The sequence below is a fragment of the Pan paniscus genome, chromosome 10, assembly GCF_029289425.2.
Source record: "Pan paniscus chromosome 10, NHGRI_mPanPan1-v2.0_pri, whole genome shotgun sequence".
Classification (NCBI taxonomy): Eukaryota; Metazoa; Chordata; class Mammalia; order Primates; family Hominidae; genus Pan; species Pan paniscus.
The window spans coordinates 112068721-112091603 of NC_073259.2; the positions used below are offsets into that span (position 1 = coordinate 112068721).

Sequence of the window (22883 nt, forward strand, 5' to 3'; positions counted from 1 at the left end):
CAACATCATACTGAATGGGCAAAAACTGGAAGCATTCCCTTTGAAAACTGGCACAAGACAGGGATGCCCTCTCTCACCACTCCTATTCAACACAGTGTTGGAAGTTCTGGCCAGGGCAATCAGGCAGGAGAAAGAAATAAAGGGTATTCATTTAGGAAAAGAGGAAGTCAAATTGTCCCTGTTTGCAGATGACATGATTGTATATTTAGAAAACCCAACCGTCTCAGCCCATAATCTCCTTAAGCTGATAAGCAACTTCAGCAAAGTCTCAGGATATAAAATCAATGTGCAAAAATCACAAGCATTCTTATACACCAATAACAGACAGACAGAGAGCCAAATCATGAGTGAACTCCCATTCACAATTGCTTCAAAGAGAATAAAATACCTAGGAATCCAACTTACGAGGGATGTGAAGGATCTCTTCAAGGAGAACTACAAACCACTGCCTCAACGAAATAAAAGAGGACACAAACAAATGGAAGAACATTCCATGTTCATGGATAGGAAGAATCAATATCGTGAAAATGGCCACACTGGCCAAGGTAATTTATAGATTCAATGCCATCCCCATCAAGCTACCAATGACTTTCTTCACAGAATTGGAAAAAAATACTTTAAAGTTCATATGGAACCAAAAAGGAGCCCGCATTGCCAAGTCAATCCTAAGCCAAAAGAACAAAGCTGGAGGCATCACGCTACCTGACTTCAAACTATACTACAAGGCTACAGTAACCAAAATAGCATGGTACTGGAACCAAAACAGAGATATAGACCAATGGAACAGAACAGAGGCCTCAGAAATAACACCACACATCTACAACCATCTGATCTTTGACAAACCTGACAAAAACAAGAAACAGGGAAAGGACTCCCTATTTAATAAATGGTGATGGGAAAACTGGCTAGCCATATGTAGAAAGCTGAAACTGGATCCCTTCCTTACACCTTATACAAAAATTAATTCAAGATGGATTAAAGACTTAAATGTTAGACCTAAAACCATAAAAACTCTAGAAGAAAACCTAGGCAATACCATTCAGGACATAGGCATGGGCAAGGACTTCATGTCTAAAACACTAAAAGCAATGGCAACAAAAGCCAAAATTGACAAATGGGATCTAATTAAACTAAAGAGCTTCTGCACGGCAAAAGAAACTACCATCAGAGTGAATAGGCAACGTACAGAATGGGAGAAAATTTTTGCAATCTACTCATCTGACAAAGGGCTAATAGCCAGAATCGACAAAGAACTCAAACAAATTTACAAGAAAAAAACAAACAACCCCATCAACAAGTGGGAGAAGGATATGAACAGACACTTCTCAAAAGAAGACATTTATGCAACCAACAGACACATGAAAAAATGCTCATCATCACTGGCCATCAGAGAAATGCAAATCAAAACCGCAATGAGATACCATCTCACACCAGTTAGAATGGTGATCATTAAAACGTCAGGAAACAACAGATGCTGGAGAGGATGTGGAGAAATAGAAACACTTTTACACAGTTGGTGGAACTGTAAACTGGTTCAACCATTGTGGAAGACAGTGTGGTGATTCCTCAAGGATCTAGAACTAGAAATACCATTTGACCCAGCGATCCCATTACTGGGTATATACCCAAAGGATTATAAATCATGCTGCTTTAAAGACACATGCACACGTATGTTTACTGAGGCACTATTCACAATAGCAAAGACATGGAACCAACCCAAATGTCCATCAATGATAGACTGGATTAATAAAATGTGGCACATATACACCATGGAACACTATGCAGCCATAAAAAAGGATGAGTTCATGTCCTTTGTAGGGACATGGATGAAGCTGGAAACCATCATTCTCAGCAAACTATCACAGGGATGAAAAACCAAACACTGCGTGTTCTCATTCATAGGTGGGAATTGAACGATGAGAACACTTGGACACAGGAAGGGGAACATCACACACCAGGTGTGGGGTGGGGGGAGGGGGAAGGGATAGCATTAGGAGATATACCTAATGTAAATGACGAGTTAATGGGTGCAGCACACCAACATGGCACATGTATATGTATGTAACAAACCTGCACATTGTGCACATGTACCCTAGAACTTAAAGTATAATAAATAGATAAATAAATAAATAAAAGAAACTGGCTGAAATCAGTTGGAACCAATCTGGTCAACTGAAGTTTGTGCAGAACAAGCTTGCTGATGTCACAGCTTGGATTTCCACCCTGTATTTCAGACTAACTCCTCCCAGATTTGCACATGAGACCCATGAGGTGGCATGAAGAGATAACTGCGCATGCCTTTTAGACCTCCTCTCCTCTTCCATCAATCACCTACTAATCCCAGAATCCACCCCTGAGCCTTTTCTAATAAAATTACTGCCTTAAAGCCAGCACAGGGAGACAGATTTGAGCTGAGCTCCTGTGTCCTTGTTAGACAATTTACAAGAAAAAGCTTTGCTTTTCTCAAAATCCGGGGGTCATAGTGTTGGATTCTAGCACATAAGGCTGTGAGCCCTTTTGATCATAACACAAAATCTATTATTTTGGAGCTATCTTACAGGAGCCAGTTGGCTAGCCTAAAACACACACACACTTAAAAAACATACAAAGAACTGAGAAGCCTCTTTTGTCCAACAGTCCTCAACTCTTCCCTGAATCAGAATATTTACTTTGCCTACACTGCTATAAGATACTGGTTGTGATTTTCCCTCTCCTATCCCCATTCTAGTCAAGTTTCTCAAACGTTGACAGCAAGAGGAAGGAGGTAAATGAAAGAACATGACTAATGCACAAGATAAATAATTAATTATTCTTTTGAGCCTGGCTATGCTATAAAATACCAAAGCCATAACATCATACTTTAGTACCGCAATACAACTTTCAGCCATGGAGAAGAATAATGATCCATAAGCAGAGTATCCAGTATCCACTATAAAGTACTCATCTGATTTATACTTAAAGCTCTCTCTCTCTCTCTCTCTCTCTCTCTCACTCTCTCTCTCCCTTCTCTCCACCCACTCTATCCCCCTCCCCCTTCTCTTTCCAGATCCTTTTTGGAAAACCTCTATCCCTGAGGTCCAGGGTAGTTCTAGCTGATATTTCATTCTATAAGCATTTCTTGAAACTAACTACCAGGTACTGCATTTTGTGTAATTTAAGACACATTGAATGGCCTCCTCTTTCTCCTTCTACGTCTTTTCTACCAGCTTGCTACTGCATCTCAAATTTCCACCACTAGAATAATTTTGTTTTCACAATATATTTACTGACATGAGAGAATGCTCATAAAACACTGTTAAGGAGGAAAAGAATACAAAATTCTCTCTAGTATTTGATCACAATTTGATACATACATATTTGCAAATGGACCTATGTCTATTTATGGAATTAGGAGTGATTTTGATTTTATTTGTATTTCTTATACTTTCCAAATTGACTAAAGTAACCATGATATGGTATGGCTCTGTGTCCTCACCAAAATCTCATCATGAATTGTACTCCCATAATTCCCACATGTTGTGGGAGGGACCCAGTGGGAGATAATCTGAATCATGGGGGTGGTTTTCCCCATACTGTTCTCATGGTGGTGAATAAGTCTCATGAGATGTGGTAGTTTTATCAGGGGTTTCTGCTTTTGCATCTCTCACTTTCTCTTGCTGCTGCCATGTAAGAAGTGCCTTTCGCCTCCTGCCATGATTCTGAGGCTTCTGCAGCCATGTGGAACTGTAAGTCCAATTAAAACTCTTTTTCTTCCCAGTCTCAGGTATGTCTTTATCAGCAGCATGAAAACGGACTAACACAGTAAATTGGTACCAGTAGAGTGGGACATTGTTGAAAAGATACCAACAAATATGGAAGCAACTTTGGAACTGGGTGACAAACAGAGGTTGGAAGAGTTTGGAGGGGTCAGAAGAAGACAGGAAAATGTAGGAAAGTTTGGAACTTCCTAGAGACTTGTTGAATGGCTTTGACCAAAAGCCAGTTAGAGACATGGACAATAAGGTTCAGGGTGAGGTGGCCTCAGATGTAGATGAGGAACTTTTTGGGAACTGGAAAAAAGGTGACTTTTGTTATGTTTTAGCAAAAAGACCAGGGGCATTTTGCCCCACCCTAGGGATTTGTGGAACTTTGAACTTGAGAGAGATAATTTAGGATATCTGGCAGAAGAAATTTCTAAGCAGCAAAGCATTCAAGAGGTGGCTTGGGTGCTGTTAAAGGCATTCAGTTTTATAAGGGAAGCAGAGCATAAGAGTTCAGAAAATTTGCAGCCTGACAATGTGATAGAAAAAAAAATAACACTTTCTAAGGAAAAATTCAAGCTGGCTGCAGAAATTTGCATAAGTAACAAGGAGCCAAACATTAATCCCCAAGACAGTGGGGAAAATGTCTCCAGGGCATGTCAGAGGGCTTCACAGCTGCCCCTGCCATCGCAGGCCCGGAGGCCTAGGAGAAAATGGTTTTGTGGTCTGGGCCCAGGGTCCTGTGCTGCATGCAGCCTAGGGACGTGGTGCCCTATGTCCCAGCCACTCCAGCCATGGCTGAAAGGGGCCAACATAGGGCTTGCGCCATGGCTTCAGAGGGTACAAGCCCCAAGCCTTGGCAGCTTCCATGTGGTGTTGAGCCTGTGAGTGCACAGAAGCAAAAAATTGGGGTTTGGGAACCTCCACCTACATTTCAGAAGATGTATGGAAATGTCTGGATGCCCAGGCAGAAGTTTGCTGCAGGGGCGGGGGCCTCATGGAGGACCTCTGCTAGGGCAGTGCAGAAGGGAAATGTGGGCTCAGAGCCCCCACACAGAGTCCCTACTGGGGCACTGCCTAGTGGAGCTGTGAGAAGAGGGCCACCATCCTCCAGACCCCAGAATGGTAGATCCACTGACAGCTTGCACCGTTGCTGGAAAAGCTACAGACACTCAATGCCAGCCCATGAAAGCAGCTGGGAGGGAGGCTGTATCCTGCAAAGCCACAGGGTAGAGCTGCCCAAGACCATGGGAACCCACGTCTTGCATCAGCATGACCTGGATGTGAGACCTGGAGTCAAAGGAGATCATTTTGGAGCTTTAAAATTTGACTGCCCCGCTGGATTTTGGACAAGCACAGGGGCAACCCCTTTGTTTTGGCCAATTTCTCCCATTTGGAATGGCTGTATTTACCAAATACCTGTACCCCCACTGTATCTAGGAAGAGGAAGTAACTAGCTTGCCTTTGATTTTACAGGCTCATAGGCAGAAGGAACTTGGCTTTTTTCAGATGGGACTTTGGATTGTGGAGTTTTGAGTTAATGCTGAAATGAGTTAAGACTTTGGGGGACTGTTGAGAAGGCATGATTGGTTTTGAAATGTGAGGACATGAGATTTGGAGGGACCAGGGGCAGAATGATATGGTTTGGCTCTGTGTCCCCACCCAAATCTCATCTTGAATTGTACTCCCATGTTTCCCACATGTTGTGGGAGGGACCCAGTGGGAGATGATGTGAATCATGGGGATGGTTTCTCCCATACTGTTCTCATGGTAGTGAATAAGTCTCATGAGATCTGATGGTTTTATCAAGGATTTTCACTTTTGTATCTCTCATTTTCTTTTGCTGCTGCCATGTAAGAAGTGCCTTTCACCTCCCACCTGATTCTGAGGCCTCCCCAGCCATGTGGAACTGTAAGTTCAATTAAACCTCTTTTTTTCCTCAGTCTTAGGTATGTCTTTATCAGCAGCATGAAAACGGACTAATACAAACCATGAATTATTTTTATAAACAAACCCAAAAAAAAAGTTTCTTAAGGATTATTCCTTTTGGACTAAGTTGTAATCTTATGGAGGTATCATGTGATATGTTACCTGCTGGCTGTGAACTGATCTGCCAAAAATGAGAATTTGACTATGTTTCTTTGCTGCTGAAAGTTCCTCATTGGTTCCTAAAAGGTAAAGCCACATTTCTTTGCCTGGCACACAAGGCCCCTCATGATCCAGCCCCTGCTGACTTCTCCAGCCTCACCTCCTTCTATTTTAGCAACACCAAACTCCTCGTGGTTCCCTGAACGCTACTCTTATCTCAGTGCCTTTGCACATGATGTTCCTTCCCAACGCCTGGAATGATTTCAGTATCCTTTTCTGCATGGCTAACCCTTACATATTCATTCCAAATGCAGTACTGACATCAGATCCTCTGGGAAGCCTTTAATAGCTCCCTACACATAAATTAACACGCACCTTCCCTATGCTGTGGCCTTGCCTATGGTTGAATTTATTAATTGCGTTGGAATTTATTTGGTTGCATGTCTTTCCTCTTTCTCCTATTACACTAGGAGCTCTGTGAGGACAGGTATTTTGTTCATCTCTGTATCCTCTGCAGCTGTCCCAGTGCCTGGCACATAGTAGATTTTCAATACAATCTGAATAGATGGGTGAATATTAGATATCTCTATTTGAGCACTTGCCACAATGCCTGGAAGAATCTATTTATGTGTCTGTCTCCTCCACTAGACTGTAAGCTCATTATATTATCCCCACTGAGTCTGGCACTTTGGAAGTGCTTAATGAAAGTTTGCTGGAATGAACTAAATGGAATTGATGAATGAGTCTCAGAAAACAGGGCCCTTGAGGAGTAAGAGGGAAGGGTAAAAAAGCTGGGGCTGTGCCTGGCTGCCAGAGTCAGGCGGAGGCCTTCAGCAGACTGTGGGAAGCACAAGGTAAAAGGAAAGTGTCCTCATAAAAGAGGGGACACTCCAGAAAAAGGTCAAACATTGAGTGTCCAGCTCTGCTGCCAACACATGACACTGCCACACTCCTTAGGGGCCTCTGCCAGGTAGAGAAACTGAGCACTAACTTAAGCCAAAAATACTGCTCTCTGCCAAAAAGTTCCCCCTGGACAGAATGAAGGACAAATGCACACTGGAGAAATGTGGCAGAAAGGCTTATCAACTGTACCTTCTTCATCAATGCTCCATCCTTGCAGTTTCTTTAGGAATTATCTGCTCCATTATTCGGATTCATTGTACCAACTGGTGCCTGAGCCAAAGCATTAAAATGTTGGCTATGGGAAACTATTTGGTGCCTAACAAAAATAGTAAACATCACAATGCTAGCAGAATGGAATAGAAATGATACTGCCTTCGTCCATTCCATAAGCAGCTCTGATCAAGCCACGCCTATTCCTAGAAGAAAGGAAATGTCTGCTTTTCTAATGCCATGACTCAGAATTCCATTTCAAATAAGGATTGGTTTTAGCCAAGTGTATCAGCTTACCTCTCCCCAAGTGGGACAGCTGTGAGTGACCAGCACACTAGTCACAAGAGAAGTATCGGGAGATGACATGGAGCGTCACAATGGGGATATTACAGAGAATACCGCCATGTTTTACTTGAACGTAGGACTTCACAGGGCCTCTGGACATCAACTTAGAACACCAGTTCTTTGAATTAATGTTTTTCAAATTATAAAAAATAATACATAATTATTGAAAAAATTTCAGCCCAAACAGAAGAGTATTTGGTAAATTGTGACTGTTTTCTGCAGACCTCTCACTCCCACTCCAAAAGTAGACCTCTGCTTTATAACAATATATAACACAACCAGTGTGGTGTGTGCCCCTTAAACCCTTCTTAATGGTAATACTAAAGAATATATACCTGGGCCGGGCGCAGTGGCTCACATCTGTAATCCCAGCACTTTGGGACACTAAGGTGGGCAGATCACCTGAGGTCGGGCGTTTGAGACCAGCCTGACCAACATGGAGAAACCCCGTCTCTCCTAAAAATACAAAATTAGCCAGGCATGGTGGCGCATGCCTGTAATCCCAGCCACTCAGGAGGCTGAGGCAGGAGAATCGCTTGAACCCAGAGGCGGAGGTAGTGGTGAGCCAAGATGGCACCATTGCACTCCAGCCTGGGCAACAAGAGCGAAACTCTGTCTCAAAAAAAAAAAAAAAAAATATATATATATATATACCTTAAACACTTATTATTTAAAAACCAAAATGGAATCATACTTTTCAGTCTCTTCTGCAACTTGCTTTTCCCATTTAACATACCACAAGCATTCTTCCATGCCAATGCTACATTCGTTTGAATGGTATTTTATAACACCGATTTTAAAAAATTTTAACACTGAATGGATAAACATGTGATAATGGATCCATTCATGTGGTCCAAATGCTTTGTTTCTCTGTATAGGTCTGATTAGTCAGTCAGGATGTGCATTTCTTTGGAGCTGTTTTAACAGCTGTTTTAAAACCTATCTACTTATTTCCCTGAAGAAGGGAGTCTGTGGTGGGATTAGCTGAGTGAATGTGTTGGTTTATGAGCAGGGATTGAAGCATGAAGAGTGGAGTCAGTTCAGATGACATTTGTCTTTACGTGACTTCCTTCTCTCTCTCTCTCTTTTAGAACAGTTTATTGAGGTGTAGATACTGCTATGGACTGAATTGTGTCCTCCAGAGTCCGTTTGTTAACGTCTTAGCTTCCAGCATCTCAGGATGTCCGTGCACTTGATTGCCTTTAAAAAGGCAATTAAGTTAAAATGAAGCCATTTGGTAGGCCTTATCCCAGTAAGACTGGTATCCTAATAAAAGGAGGAAAAGAGGAGAATCACACAGAGGGTCACAGCCAGGAATGCAGCACAGAGAAAAGGCCACGTGAGGACACAGCAAGAAGGCGGCCATCTGCATGCCAAGGAGAGAGGCCTCAGGAGAAACAAAACCTGCTTGCACCTTGATCCTGGACTTCCAGCCTCCAGAACCAGAGAAAATACATTTCTATGGTCTAGCCACCTAGTCTGTGCTATTTTGTTATGGCAGCCCAAGCAAACGAATACAGATTTTTTAAAATTTACCCATTGTAAGCATACAGTACAATGATGTTTAGTAAATTTATAGAATTGCACAACCATCACCAGGATCCAATTTTAGAAAGTTCCATTGAGCTGCCTGGTCTGCAGTCAGTCCATTCCCACTCCCAGCTCTAGGCAACCACTGATGTGCTCTGTGTCTCCATAGATTTTTCCTTTTCTAGAAATTTCATATAGATGGAATCATACAATATATGGTCTTTCAGGTCTGACTTCTTTTATTTAGCATAGTTTTTTTTCAGGTTCATCCATATTGCAGCTTGTATCAGTCATTTGTTCCTTTTTACTGTCGAAAAGTATTTCATTGTGTGGGATAAATTACATTTTTTGTATCCCTCACAAGTTGATGTACATGTGAATTGTTTCCAGTTTGGGGCTACTATGAATTATACCCTAAGAACATTTGTATATATGTCTTTGTATGAAAATCATTCTCTTTGCAGATTCCATGTTCATTTAGATCAGATTATACATGTTTTTAATTATTTTTAAATGAATTTTTAAATTACAAAATATAATCAGAAAGAAATGCCAGCTTCCTGGGAATAGGGATGTTGTTTTGTTCACTGTTGTGTTTCCAGTCCCTAAGTGTCTGACTGAAAAAAACACAAAACTGTGGAATAAATGTATGTAACACACCAAATAACTGTATTCAGAGTCTCACTCTGTCATCCAAGCTGGAGTGCAGTGGCACTATCAGGGCTCACTGCTGCTTAGACCTCCTAGGCTCAAGTGATCCTCTCATTCCAGCCTCCCAAGTAGCTGGGACTATAGGCATGCCCCACCATGCCCAGGTAATTTTTTGTGTGCATGCAGATGGGGTCTTGCTTTGTTGCCTAGGCTGGGCTGGTCTCAAACACCTGGACTCAAGTGATCCTCCCGCCTCAGCCTCCCAAAGTGCTGGATTACAAGTATGAGCCACCATCGCCAGCCCATAAGTGTGTATTTGCTTGATTTATATAAAAAGTAAATTAGCTAGGCATGGAGCTCATGCCTGTAATCCCAGCACTTTGGGAGGCCAAGGTAGGAGGACAGCTTGAGCCCAGGAGTTCAAGATGAACCTGAGCAGCATGGCAAAACCCATCTCTACAAAAAATTAGCTGGGTGTGGTGGCACACACCTGTAGTTCCAACTTCCTGGGGTGCTGAGGCCGGAGGATTGCTTGAGCCCTGGAGGTCGAGGCTGCAGGGAGCTGCTATTGTGCCACTGTACTCGAGCTGGGGCAACAGAGTGAGATTCTGTCTCAAAAAAAAAAGTAAATTAATTAAAAATGTAATAAACAGTGCTTCCTGATTTTTATGGAGGTTGACTTTGTGTGTGCATTGGAGTTTTGAAGGTGCCATCTCAGGCAATTCACCCCCGAGGAGGGAAACATGGTTCTCAGTGCAGCTGGGAGAGACCACAGGGCCAATGAAGGGCCATTTTCAAGTTGAGAGTTATGAGGCTGACTTGCACTGATGGGAATGAACCAGCAGGGAGAGGAGAAAGAGGGTGGTTTCCATAAGCAAAGTCATTGAGAAGCTCCAAAGAGATGGGGTGTGGAGCATTGCACTCACCCTGTGGTCCAAGAACCTACAGCATCAGCCTCAACCAGGAGCTTATCGGAAATGCAAGTCTTGAGGCCCCACCCCATACCTACTGATCCTACACCTCACGGGTGGGCCCAGTGCTGTGTTTTAACAAGCTCTCCATGTGACTCTCACACATGCTAAAGTTTGAATAGCACCGACCATCCTAGGGCACGACTGAAAAGGTGGTCTAGGGCGGATATTCTACTAGCAGGTCCTTGGGAGTTGACCAAACTGTCACTTGTCCCTGAATCCAGCTATTGAAAGGACCTAGAGGAACATATTCAAACCACATTCCTGGGTATCCCAACTCAATGAATTCCATGTCTGCTCACCTGCATCATTCTTGGGCACAGTCCCCTTATGAACTTTCTTATACAGAATCACACAGAGGGTCACAATCAGAAGGAACAGCAGCACCTGATTAACTGAAATAGAAATGGAAACACGTTAACATTGAACCTATGAACCTGAAATCACGTGACAAAGTTTAGAATGGTAGTGCGAGTAGATGCCTTCCATGACACAGAGGAGTGGTATCTGAGACCTTTCTATAAGGAGACAGCATATAGAGTAAAGAATTAACCTGGCCAGGTGTGGTAGCTCATGCCTGTAATCCCAGTACTTTGGGAGGCCAAGGCAGGTGGATCAGCTGAGCTCAGGAGTTTCGAGACCAGCCTGGGCAACAGAGTGGGACCCTGTCTCAACAACAACAACAAACACACACACACACACACACACAAATTAGCTGGGCGTGGTGGCATGCACCTGTAGTCTCAGCTACTAAGGAGGCTGAGATAGGAGGATGGCTTGAGCCTGGGAGGTGGAGGCTGCAGTGAGCCAAAATTACTCCAGCCTGGGTGACAGAGCCAGACCCTGTCTCAAATACAAAAACAAACAAACACAAAGAATTAACCTGGAACACTATTGTTGCTCAGGGGTCTTGCATCTTTACTGAATTTGTATATCAGTTCTAATAGTTTTTTGCGGGAGTCTTTAGAATTTTCCAAATATAAGATTATATTGGCCAGGTGTAGTGGCTCACACCTGTAATCCCAGCACTTTGGGAGGCTGAGGTGGGCAGATCACATGAGGCCAGGAGTTCAAGGCCAGCCTGGGCAATATGGTGAAACCCTATCTCTACTAAATTATACAAAAATTAGCTGGGCGTGATGGTGCATGCCTGTAATCCCAGCTATTTGGGAGGCTGAGGCATGAGAATTGCTTGAACCTGGGAGGTGGAGGTTGCAGTGAGCCAAGATCACACCACTGGGCAATAGAGCAAGACCTTCCTTCCAAAACAAAACAAAACAAAAACGTATCATCTGCAAACAGGATAATTTGAGTTCTTCCTTTCCAATTTGGATGCCCTTTATTTTTTTTGCTTGTCTGATTGCTCTAGCTAGGGCTTCCACTACTATGTTGAATAACAGTGGTGAAACGCAGCCATCCTTGTCGTGTTCCAGATGTAAGAGGAAAGGCTTTCAGTTTTTCCCCATTTAGTATGATACTAGCTGTGGGTCTGCCGTATGTGGCTTTTATTTTGTTGAATTTATGTGATTCTTCTTATGAGCCAGTAGTAATTATAAATACATGTTCTTAGCCATTATGACACAGCTGCTTCTCAGTTAATTCAACCCTTGGTCAAGGATGATGTGCAGGCCGGGTGTGGTGGCTCACACCTGTAATCCTAGCACTTTGGGAGGCCAAGGCAGGTGGATCACTGGAGGCCAGGAGTTTGAGACCAGCCTGGCCAACATAGCAAAACCCCATCTCTACTAAAAATACAAAAATTAGCCAGGTGTTGCGCATGCCTGTAGTCCCAGCTATTCAGGAGGTTGAGGCAAGAGAATCACTTAAACCTGGGAGGCAGAGGTTGCAGTGAGCCGAGATCATGCCACTGCACTCCAGTCTGGGTGACAAAGGGAGACTCTGTCAAAAAAGAAAGAAGGAGAGAAAGAAAGAAAGAAAGAGAGAGAGAGAGAGAGAAAGAAAAGAAAGAAAGAGAGAGAGAGAAAGAAGGAAGGAAGGAAGGAAGGAAAGAAAGAAAGAAAGAAAGAAAGAAAGAGAGAGAGAGAGAGAGAAAGAAAGGAAGAAAGAAAGAAAGAAAATTCTTGCCCTGGGTAAACAGAAGACCTCAATGCTTCCAAGCCTCCGGCTCTGTTTGTTCCAGTGATGTTGGCCCTTGAGATCTGCTGAGAAGTAGAGTGGTGTAAAACAGTGTTTTCTTGAGTATGGAACATATAGCACTGGTTGTGCATGAAATGACTGAGGAAGTTCATGTTCATAGCATTAATATTTAATCACCATATGAGAAAGTCAATCTTTCTGATTTTATGTGCAGGAACACAACAAAAGCTACCCAGAGTTGAATCACATTCTCCTAATTGTATATGTATTTAAAGCTACCTTTTTTTTTTAATGATAGGAAATCATTCTGTTTTCATTTACAGTAAGGATAAAAACTTTCTATTATGAAGTACACTTATAAATTTTTAAAATTAGTCAAAGAAAACAAAATTGGTTTTGAGATGGAGTTTCACTCTTGTTGCCCAGGCTGGAGTGCAATGGCACAGCCTTGGCTCACTGCAACCTCTGCCTCCTGGATTCAAGCGATTCTCCTGCCTCAGCCTCCCGAGTAGCTGGGATTACAGGCCCCCACCACCATGCCCGGCTAATTTTTGTATTTTTAGTAGAGACAGGGTTTCACCATGTTGGCCAGGCTGATCTTGAACTTCTGACCACAGGTGATCCTCCCACCTCGGTCTCCCAAAGTGCTGAAATTACAGGCGTGAGCCACTGTGCCTGGCCTAAAGAAAATATTAAGAAATGTTTAGGACAGAAGGAACACAGCTGATGAAAAATTGAGAAGATGGCATGTTGGCATGTGTAGTGCACACCTACCTAAAGTTTGGGAAAAGTTGGTAGAAGGGAAGAGGGTGTGAATTTGAAGTCAGACTCAAATCTCCTTTCTACCACCTCCTAGCTGTATGGCCGAGGGGTATCTTAACCTCTCTGAGCTTGGTGTGCTTATCTGCTGAATGAAGATTGTAATAATAAGCATTACCTTGCACTACTGTTTTGAGAGTTAACCAAGGCAATGCAGGCCCAATAAAGACTTTACAAATGGTTATGCATCACTGTTATTATTATTTTATCTTTTTTTTTCTTTTTTGAGACAGGGTCTCACCTCAGTTGCCCTGGCTGGAGTGCAGCAGTGTGATCTCAGCTCACTGTAACCTCAACCTTGCAGGCTCAGGTGATTCTCCTACCTCAGCCTCCGAAGTAGCTGGGACTATAGACACATATCACCACACCTGGCTAATTTTTTGTATTTTTTAGTAGAAACGGGGTTTCACCATGTTGCTAAGGCTGGTCTCGAACTCCTGGACTCAAGCAATCCACCTGCCTCGGCCTCCCAAAGTGCTGGGAATACAGGCATGAGCCACCGCACCTGGCCTGTATTGTTTTTTATTATTTTTATGCATCAAGAGACTTAATCTATTGACGTCATATGCATCTATTTTTTGGCCTCTATGCCTTTGTCTTCCCATTTGTAAAAGAGTCTCCGTGGATGCCCTCCAAAGCTACATCCTGAGGCTGTGATTCTATTTTGCTGACACCCAGTTCCTCTCTGCCTTAATGGATTATCAGATTCAGCCAGGGACAATCAGATACTAGACTCCATTTAAAACAAAACTATAGAGAAGCAGAAAATGGACAGAAAATGGACAAAATTCTACAGTTTATCAACAGGCCCGATTAATATTCACCTGCCACGGCCGGGCGCAGTGCCTCACACCTGTAATCCCAGCACTTTGGGAGGCTGAGGCGGGTGGATCACTTGAGGTCGGGAGTTCAAGACCAGCCTGGCTAACATGGTGAAAACCCATCTCTACTAAAAATACAAAAATTACCCAGGCAAGTATGTCTCATGCAATATTTGGGACATACTTATACTAAAAAATTATTTGTTGTTTATCTGAAGTTCAAATTTAACTGGTTGTCCTGTTCTGAGTTTTTGTTTGCTGAATCTGGCAACCCTACCCTGAGGGTCACAGAATTAGGTTACTATGTTTCTCCTCAAATTCACAAACTACTGGATCTAAAATCAGAGGCAAATCCAGGTTCTGATGGGTATGAAGATTCGAGATGACTCTTTAAGACTAAGAATGCAAAATTACAAATTACAAATGCTAAATTAGCTATGAACATGAATATTTATTCCAAATGAGAAAATGCATTATTTTTGCAAGTTTTATAGAAATATATGATCCCTGCTGTAAGTTCACTTCCACTTCTTCTTCTTCTTCTTTTTTTTTTTTTTTGTGTGTGTGTGTGTTTGAGACAGGGTCTCACTCTGTCTCCCAGGCTGGCATGCAGTGGTGCAATCTCAGCTCACTGCAGCCTCTGCCTCCCAGGCTCAAGTGATCCTCCTGCCTCAGCCTCCCGAGTAGCTGAGACTACAGGTGTCCGCCACCACGCCTGGCTAATTTTTGTATTTTTTGTAGAGATGGGGTCTCTCCATGTTACCCAGGCTGGTCTCGAACTCCCGAGCTCAACTGACCCGCCCACCTCAGCCTCCCAAAGTGCTAGGATTACAGGCGTGAGCCAGTGCGCCCAGCCGATAAGTCCACTTCTGACTAAAATACTGAACAACTCTCCATGGGAATCATCTGGAAATGATGATGCCAAAAAGTGCCTGTGGGAAAACTATCCATGAAAATCAAACACAATCCAAGAAAGAAGAAAAAAGCCAAGCCCTAGCCTCAAAACCATCCTCCCAAATATCTGTTTTTAAATCATTATTTTCAAAAGTTGAAATCTTACTTTTTCGTAACAGAGCCATGTGTATTCACGCGGATAAGAACTGTAACCTGTAGATTAAAGGAAAAAAAATCTGTTTAAAGGAGAATCAACTTAAAACTCATCAACAAGTGTTAAGGACTATGCCTTCTCTGAAAGACTGATATATCGTGAAGTGTGTGATCATTTTTTACTGCTCCAAATCTAAAATTTTGGAAACAAAATAAATACTAGCCCATGTCTTCAAAAGCGATGACTCTGGTTGAACAAACCTTACTAAGGGTCCTCAAAAGCTAATCTTTTGTCTTCAGAAGTTCTTTCTTTCTTTTTTTTTTTTTTTTGGTGACAGAGTCTCGCTCCATCACCCAGGCTGGAATGCAGTGGTGCGATCTTGGCTTACTGCAATCTCCACCTCCCAGGTTCAAGCAATCCTCCTTCCTCAGCCTCCCAAGTAGCTGGACCTACAGGCATGCACCACCACACCCGGCTAATTTTTTTTATTTTTAGTAGAGATGGGGTTTTGCCATGTTGCCCAGGCTGGTCTCGAACTCCTAGCCTCAAGCAATCCATCCATCTTGGCCTCCCAAAGTGCTGGGATTACAGATGTGAGCCAGAGTGCCCAGCCCAGAATTTTTTTTAACCTCTTGTAAAAAGAGCTCTGTCAGCCTTCTGGGTCAGCAGAGCAGATGGCAGAAACTGGAAGTATCACACTAGATCTCCCTGATCTAAAATATCAACCCTATGCCATCTTTCTACTATCATAACTTCATTCCTTGATAAGGCAGATTTTACATCTTCAAGAATCCCTTGGAGGGGCATGCATTATACTCAATTCAATCATTCATTCAGTATTTACATATTGAGATCCTACTAAAAGCCCAGCACTGTGCCACTTCCCAGTGATGCACCGAAAAACAAAACAGTACTGGTCCCTATCCTCCTGAAGCTTTTGGTCCAGTGGGGGAAACAGATATTAAAATGTGACACATAAAAGTATTAGATTATGGTAAGTGCTACGAAGGAAGCAAAGGAGATGTTGGGATAAAGACGAACAGGGGTAGGGAGTGCATCAGGAGGAGAAATCAGGAAAAACTTCATTGAGGAGATGGCATTGGAGGGAAAGAAGAGCAAGAGCCAGTCAAGGGCAGAACATGCAGAGGAGCATCCCAGGCAGAGGGAACAGCAAGTGCAAAGGCCCTGGGGCTGGAAATAGCTCTAAGTATTCTAGGAACTGCAAGAAGCTCAAAGTGGCTGGATCATAGTGGACCAAAGGAGAGACTGGATGGAAGAGGCCAGAGAGGTACCAAGGGGCCGGATACTACTGTGCCTGAAGAGGAGTTTGGATTTTATTTTAAGTGCATTAAACCCCCTCCATCAGTGTTTAACTTTGTTAAAGCCCTAAAGCACTGTTTTTCAAACATTCCCAAGGGAATTCTGATGGTTAAGGAGAGTGAATACTCAACATTGCTCACAATGAGCTCAAAGTATCTTTCATGTTTTTTGTTTCACCTTCAAATTCATGGGAATTGTGCAAGAATGTAGTGGAAAGGAATCACTCCTTTAACTGCTGGCAGAGTTCCCCCCTCAGGGAGAAAGCTATCTGTTATGAAAGCAAGGTCTTCTGTGCCTAGGTGGGATGGCTAGGTGAGAACAGGGAAAAGCTAACCTGGTCTGAATAAGGGATGAACCGAATCCTAAGGTTCGGCCACAGCCCAAGAAAAAATGTTATTAGAGGAAAAGGAAAAGTCCAAGTCACTTACCCTGGAGAACTTCCTTTCCTATGGCAGGCCCAGGGACTATTCAAGAACAGATGTCCAATACTCAGCTCACAATCTTCTTCCACGCTCTGCACCTTCTAACCTCAGCCCACCTCCACGCTGCTCTTCCCACAGGACCTAAAGTGACATTTTAAGTGTTTTACTGGGTGTGGTGGCTCACTTTTGGAGGCCGAGGTGGGCAGATGCTTGAGCCTAGGAGTTGGAGACAAGCCTGGGTAACATAATAAGACCCCCCTGCAACAATCTCTACAAAAAAATACAAAAATTAGCAGGCATCGTGGTGCATGCCTGTAGTCCCAGCTACTCGGGAAGTTGAGGCAGGAGGATCACTTGAGCCCAGGAGGTTGAGGCTGCAGTGAGCCATGGCTGCTGCACTCCAGCTGGGAGACAGAGCAAAACCCTGTTTTAAAAAAGAAAAAGAAAGAAGAGAGAAGAAAGAAAAGAAAAGAAAGAGAGAAAGGAAGGAAGGAAGGAGAAGGAGGAGGAGGAGAAGAGGAAGAAGAAGAAGAGGAAGAAGAAGAAGAAGAAGAAGAAGAAGAAGAAGAAGAAGAAGAAGAAGAAGAAGAAGAGAAAGAAAGAAAGAAAGAAAAAAGAAAGAAGGAAAGAAAGAAAGAAGAAAAGAAAAGAAAAAAAGAAAAACTGCTCCTTTCAGAAGAGCTGCCAGATTTGTCGTGTGTCTTTTTGTAGCCCCAAGCTCACAGCAATAATATTCCAGGGGATGGTCACTGTGGGATGAGAAAGTTTATCTCATCCCACAGTAGGATGTTTATCTGGTCCCAGATAAACATCAGGAGAGGGCAGGCTTTCAGAGTGACTGCAAGGAGAAGGGAACACAAATGGAAAGAAAGAGACCCCTGGAAGAAAGGCTGGAGGACTGTCAGGGACAGATTTGCGATGAGATACGCCTGTTTCACATTGTTATACACGATTAAAGTAATTAAAATACACACCTCTACCCAACTTCAAGTAACCCAATATTAAAAGGTCTTTTTGTCTCTGTGTTGAAGATTACAGAAAATATAGGGGTCAGCTGGTAGAAAAAGGGAGATTTTTTTCAGTTGATAGTCTTACAGGACTTATATTGAACATATTTAATAACTCATATGGCCCTTGGCACTGATCAATCAAAATGGGTACCAGCTATAAATGGCTGGCACAGCCCCACACGAGTGTTCTGACTAATAAATAGCAGCTTTGGCATCTACAGAATGTCAAATCATACTAATGTATTATCTATTCATATATATAAGTAAGCACAGGAGATTCTACACACACACACACACACATGCACACACACACGATGCATTATATTTTGCTAAGCAGCAAGAACTATAACTGTCACATCATCAACCATTCTCATGTTCTATCAGGCCAACTTTTTACATAAAGTCCTTTGCATAAGAAAAATGCAGGGCAAATTCTAAGAGGCATATTAACTAGATGTATTCCAAGAACAACTTCTTTTAACAAAAGAGACCAGCTGCTGCTTCAGAGCATAAAGAATTGGCCCATGAGAACTATTTTTCTGCCAAGGTATTTGATACATGTTGACAAGCAAATTTTTTTCCGGTCTTCTGGATTTACACGTATTTCCTACTGTGAGTTTCTTTCTTGATGTTCTTAAAAATTGCTATGCATCAGGGGGAGGGAGAGCATCAGGATAAATAGCTAATGCACGTGGGGCTTAATACCTAGGTGATGGGTTGATAGATGCAGCAAACCACCATGGCACACACTTAACTATGTAACAAACCTGCACATTCTGCACATGTATCCCAAAACTTAAAATAAAATAAAATTTTAAAAAACTGCTATGCATACTATTTCTTTTTTATTAGGTAGTATTTTCTGAATTCTTTAGACTGCATTGAAGAATCAGAAAGAGTGCTTCACCCAGGGAAACACAAATGGTTCTGTATAATAAACATTCAGTATGTCTGTTTTCATTTTAAATAGGCTTCTTTTCCATGACACATTTACTAAAGGAATATTACCATGTCAGCTTCAAAATTTGACAAGCTGATTTTTAAGTTTTTAAAAATTTACATACATTAGAATTTCCTTTTTTTCTATAGTTCTATGGACTTTTACACATGCATAGATTCTTGTAACGACCACCACAAATGGGGTAGAGAACAATGCCAACACTCAAAGAATTCCCTTGCACCGCCACTTTGTAGTCAGGCCCTGCCCAACACCCAGCCCTTGGCAACCACTGATAGGTTCTCTCTCTCTACAGTTTTGTCTTTTCCAGAATGTCATATAAATGGAATCCTACAGGATGTAATATTTTGAGAGACTTTCCTCTTTCAATTAGCATAATGTTTTTGAGATTCATACTTGCTATTGCCTTTACCAATAGTTTGTACCTTTTTATTGCTGAATAGTATTCCATTGAATGGATATACCACAGTTTATCCATTCACCCACTGAAGGACATTTGGGTTGTTTCCATTGTTTTGTGATTATGAATAATACTTCTGTAAACACTTGTTTACAGGTTTTTGTGTGAATAGAGGGTAACTACCTAGAAGTGGTATTGCTGGGTCTTTTGGGTAGATATATATTTAACTCTATAAGAAATTGCCAATCTAGGCTGGCCGCCGTGGCTCATGCCTATAATCCCTGCACTTTGGGAAGCCAAGGTGTGAGGATCACTTGAGCTCAGGAGTTCGAGACCAGCCCTGGCAACATAGTGAGACCCCTGTCTGTATGAAAGCAAAACAAAACCAACAAAAAAACCCTCAAAAACCAAATGGGGGGAGTTAGAGAAAAAAATTTAGCCAGACATGGTGGTGGGCACCTGTGGTCCCAGCTATTCAGGAGGCTGAGGTGGGAGGATTGTTTGAGCCTGGAGGTCGAGGCTGCAGTGAGCCATGGTCGCACCACTGCACTCCAGCCCAGGTGACAGAGAGAGACCTTGTCTGAAAAAAAAGGAAAAGAAAAAGAAAGAAACTGACAATCTTTTTTCCTGAGTGGAAACATTTTCATTTTATATTCCCACTAGCATGGTGAGAAAGTTCCAGTTGCTCTGTGTTCTTGTCAGCACTTGGTATTGCCGGTATTTTTTTTATTTTAGCTGTTATAATGGGTGAATTGCATTGTGATTTTAATTTGCATTTCCCTAATGATTACTCATGTTGAGCATCTTTTTGTGTGTTTATTTACCATCCACATATGACGAAATGTCTGTTTAAATCTTTTGTGCATTTTTATAGAATTATTTTCTTATTTTTGAGTTTTGGGAGTTGTTTATATATTTCGCATACAAGTCCTGTGTCAGGCCTTAGTGCTGTGGCTCATGCCTGTAATCCCAGCACTTTGAGAGGTTGAGGCTGGCAGATCACTTGATATCAGGAGTTTAAGACCAGCCTGGCCAACATGGTGAAACCCTTTCTCTACTAAAATACAAAAATTAACCAGGCGTGGTGGTGCAGGTCTGTAATCCCAGCTACTCGGGAGGCTGAGGCAGGAGAATTGCCTGAACCTGGGAGGTGGAGGTTGCAGTGAGCCGAGATTGTGCCACTGCACTCCAGCCTAGACAACAGAGTGAGACTTTGTCAAAAAAAAAAAAAAAAAAAAAAAAAAAATCCCTGTGTTACGCGATTTGCAAATACTTTCCCCTGGTATGTGGCTTGTCTTTTCAGTCTCTTAACAATAAATTTTGCAGAGCAAAAGTATTTAATTTTGATGATGTCAAATTCATTTTGTTTTTTTCTTTTTTTTGAAACAGGGTTTTACTCCATCACCCAGGCTCAAGTACAGTAGTATAATCTTGGCCCACTGCAACCTCCACCTCCCAGGCTCAAACGATTCTCCTACCTCAGCCTCCCAAGCAGCTGGGACTACAGGTGCACACCACTGCACCTGGCTAATTTTTGTATTTTTTGTAGAGATGGGGTTTTGCCATGTTGCCCAGGCTGGTCTTGAACTCCTGAGCTCAAGTGATCTGCCTGCCTCGACTTCTCAAAGCGCTGGGATTACAGGCATGAGCCACCACACCTGGCCTTTTTTTCTTTTATAGATCATGCTTTTGGTATCATATCTAATAAATTTTGGCCTAACCTAAGGTCATGATGACTTTCTCCTATGTTTTCTTGGAGAATTTTATAGTTTTGGACTTAATATTTACATTTAGAGTTAATTTTTGTATATATCATGAAATGTAGATTAAACTTAATCTTTTAGCATATGGTTATCCAGTTGTTCCAAGACCATTTGTTGAAAAAGTCATTTGTTGAGACCATTTGTTATTCCTTCTGTGGAACTGATTTTTTTCTTTAATATTTTGTTCCAATTTCAGGGTATTCAAAGGGGACTTCAAATCTGGCAAGGAGTTTGAACCTAGAGGATGACATGTGTCCCAAAGAAGGGAGCAAGTGATCCACACAGGTTTTTTATTATCTCCTATACTTTCTACAGGAAGAATTACAGATATGATTAGTCATCAGTAACTAAAAAGTGAGCTACATCATCAAATAAAGATTCAATAATGTGGCCAGGTATGGTGGCTCACACCTGTAATTCCAGCACTTTGGGAGGCTGAGGCTGGCGGATCACTTGAGGCCAGGAATATGAGACCAGCCTGGACAATATGGTGAAACCCCATCTCTACTAAAAATTCAAAAATTGGCTGGACGTGGTGGGCCACACCTGTAATCTCAGCTACTCGGGAGGCTGAGGCACAAGAATCACTTGAACCTGCGAGAAGGGGGTTGCAGTGAGCCGAGATCACACCACTGCCCTCCAGCTTGGGCAACAGAGCAAGACTCTGTCTCAAAAAAAAAAAAAAAATTCAATAATGTTCTCAGAGTACTATCAGGACCAAGCAGGCAAGAAAAGCGTTGATCTACTGTGAAAAACTTTCAACCAAACATTTCCCCAAATTCAAATTCGATCTTTGCTTTATATTCTGGAGTATTTTATTTGTGCTCTGAAATCAAGAAGGCTAAGACACCCTCCCTCTATTCTCGAAATATACCTGTTAAGACTTTGTTTCCCGGTTTTCCCAATTTACAATGTATCTATCTATATGCTTAATACAGTACCTTGGATATTCATTAGGAGAAGTGGTAGGCATTAAGCAAAGCATAGGATAGGACAGGTTTGATGAAAAAATAAAATTTAACCATTAGATAAGGATTTTAGATGACAACATTCATTTTACCGTAAAATCTAAAGTTAAATATTGTCACATTTTTATGTTCATTCACTTGTTTGTGACATTTTGCCAATTACCCCAGGAGTTGGCAACTGACTTCCTCTATCTCACACAAAAAAAGTTAATTTGCCATGAAAAACAATTTCTCTTGAAAACTCAAAGTTTATTTTAAAATTAAGTTGATCCTTCTTAACTATGGTCTTTCAAAGGAACTTCTGAACTTGACATTTGACGGGAGGCTGCAGACTGCAAACCAGGAATAATAACCTTTAGAAACTAACAACATGACAGAGATAGCCCGAGGAGGTAATTGAGAAAGGAAGGATATCATAGGTCCCCACAGTTTCATGAACCAAAGTGTTATGAGAATTTGCTGGCAGTCATCTAGGAAAACTCTTCAACAGAGATTTGATTCAAGTCTTTAATTCACTGTAAACAACCAGCTACAATGTTCCTTTTATTTTCCTGGGCTATAGACTGAACACCCAAGAGCTCTGAGTGCATGGCAATGACCCTTCTCCTCTTCCCCTTTTGCACCTGGAAAAGAATTGGGTCAAAACAGCACACTACTTAGGATTTTTCTGAGATAGGGTTTCAGGTACCTTTTATCCATTTAGGATTTTAGGTGATATGCATGCATCTAACTTTCGGGGATGATGGAAGCCTAGAATGATCTTTGGCCATGTGGCCCCTCCTCCCACTCCATGAAAGAAGCCATCTGGTATCACAGGAG

At 42.1% G+C, this 22883-nt stretch overlaps 1 protein-coding gene across 3 annotated transcripts in view; it reads right to left on the bottom strand.

The window, feature by feature from the left end:
• Positions 1–22883, bottom strand: part of GLT8D2 (glycosyltransferase 8 domain containing 2) — a 73065-nt gene that overhangs the window by 15216 nt on the left and 34966 nt on the right. Inside the window, exons 1-3 of one of the 3 annotated variants that reach the window (XM_063593607.1) lie at positions 16972–17106; positions 15236–15282; positions 10741–10833 (exon numbers count right to left, since the gene is read on the bottom strand). In XM_063593607.1, coding sequence (XP_063449677.1) covers positions 10741–10833; positions 15236–15254 — 112 coding nt within the window. In that variant the 5' untranslated portion in view covers positions 15255–15282; positions 16972–17106. Of the gene's footprint in view, positions 1–9957; positions 10076–10740; positions 10834–15235; positions 15286–16971; positions 17107–22883 lie in introns of those variants that run through there. The other 2 variants (XM_055096064.2, XM_034934358.4) reach the window with 2 other exon arrangements.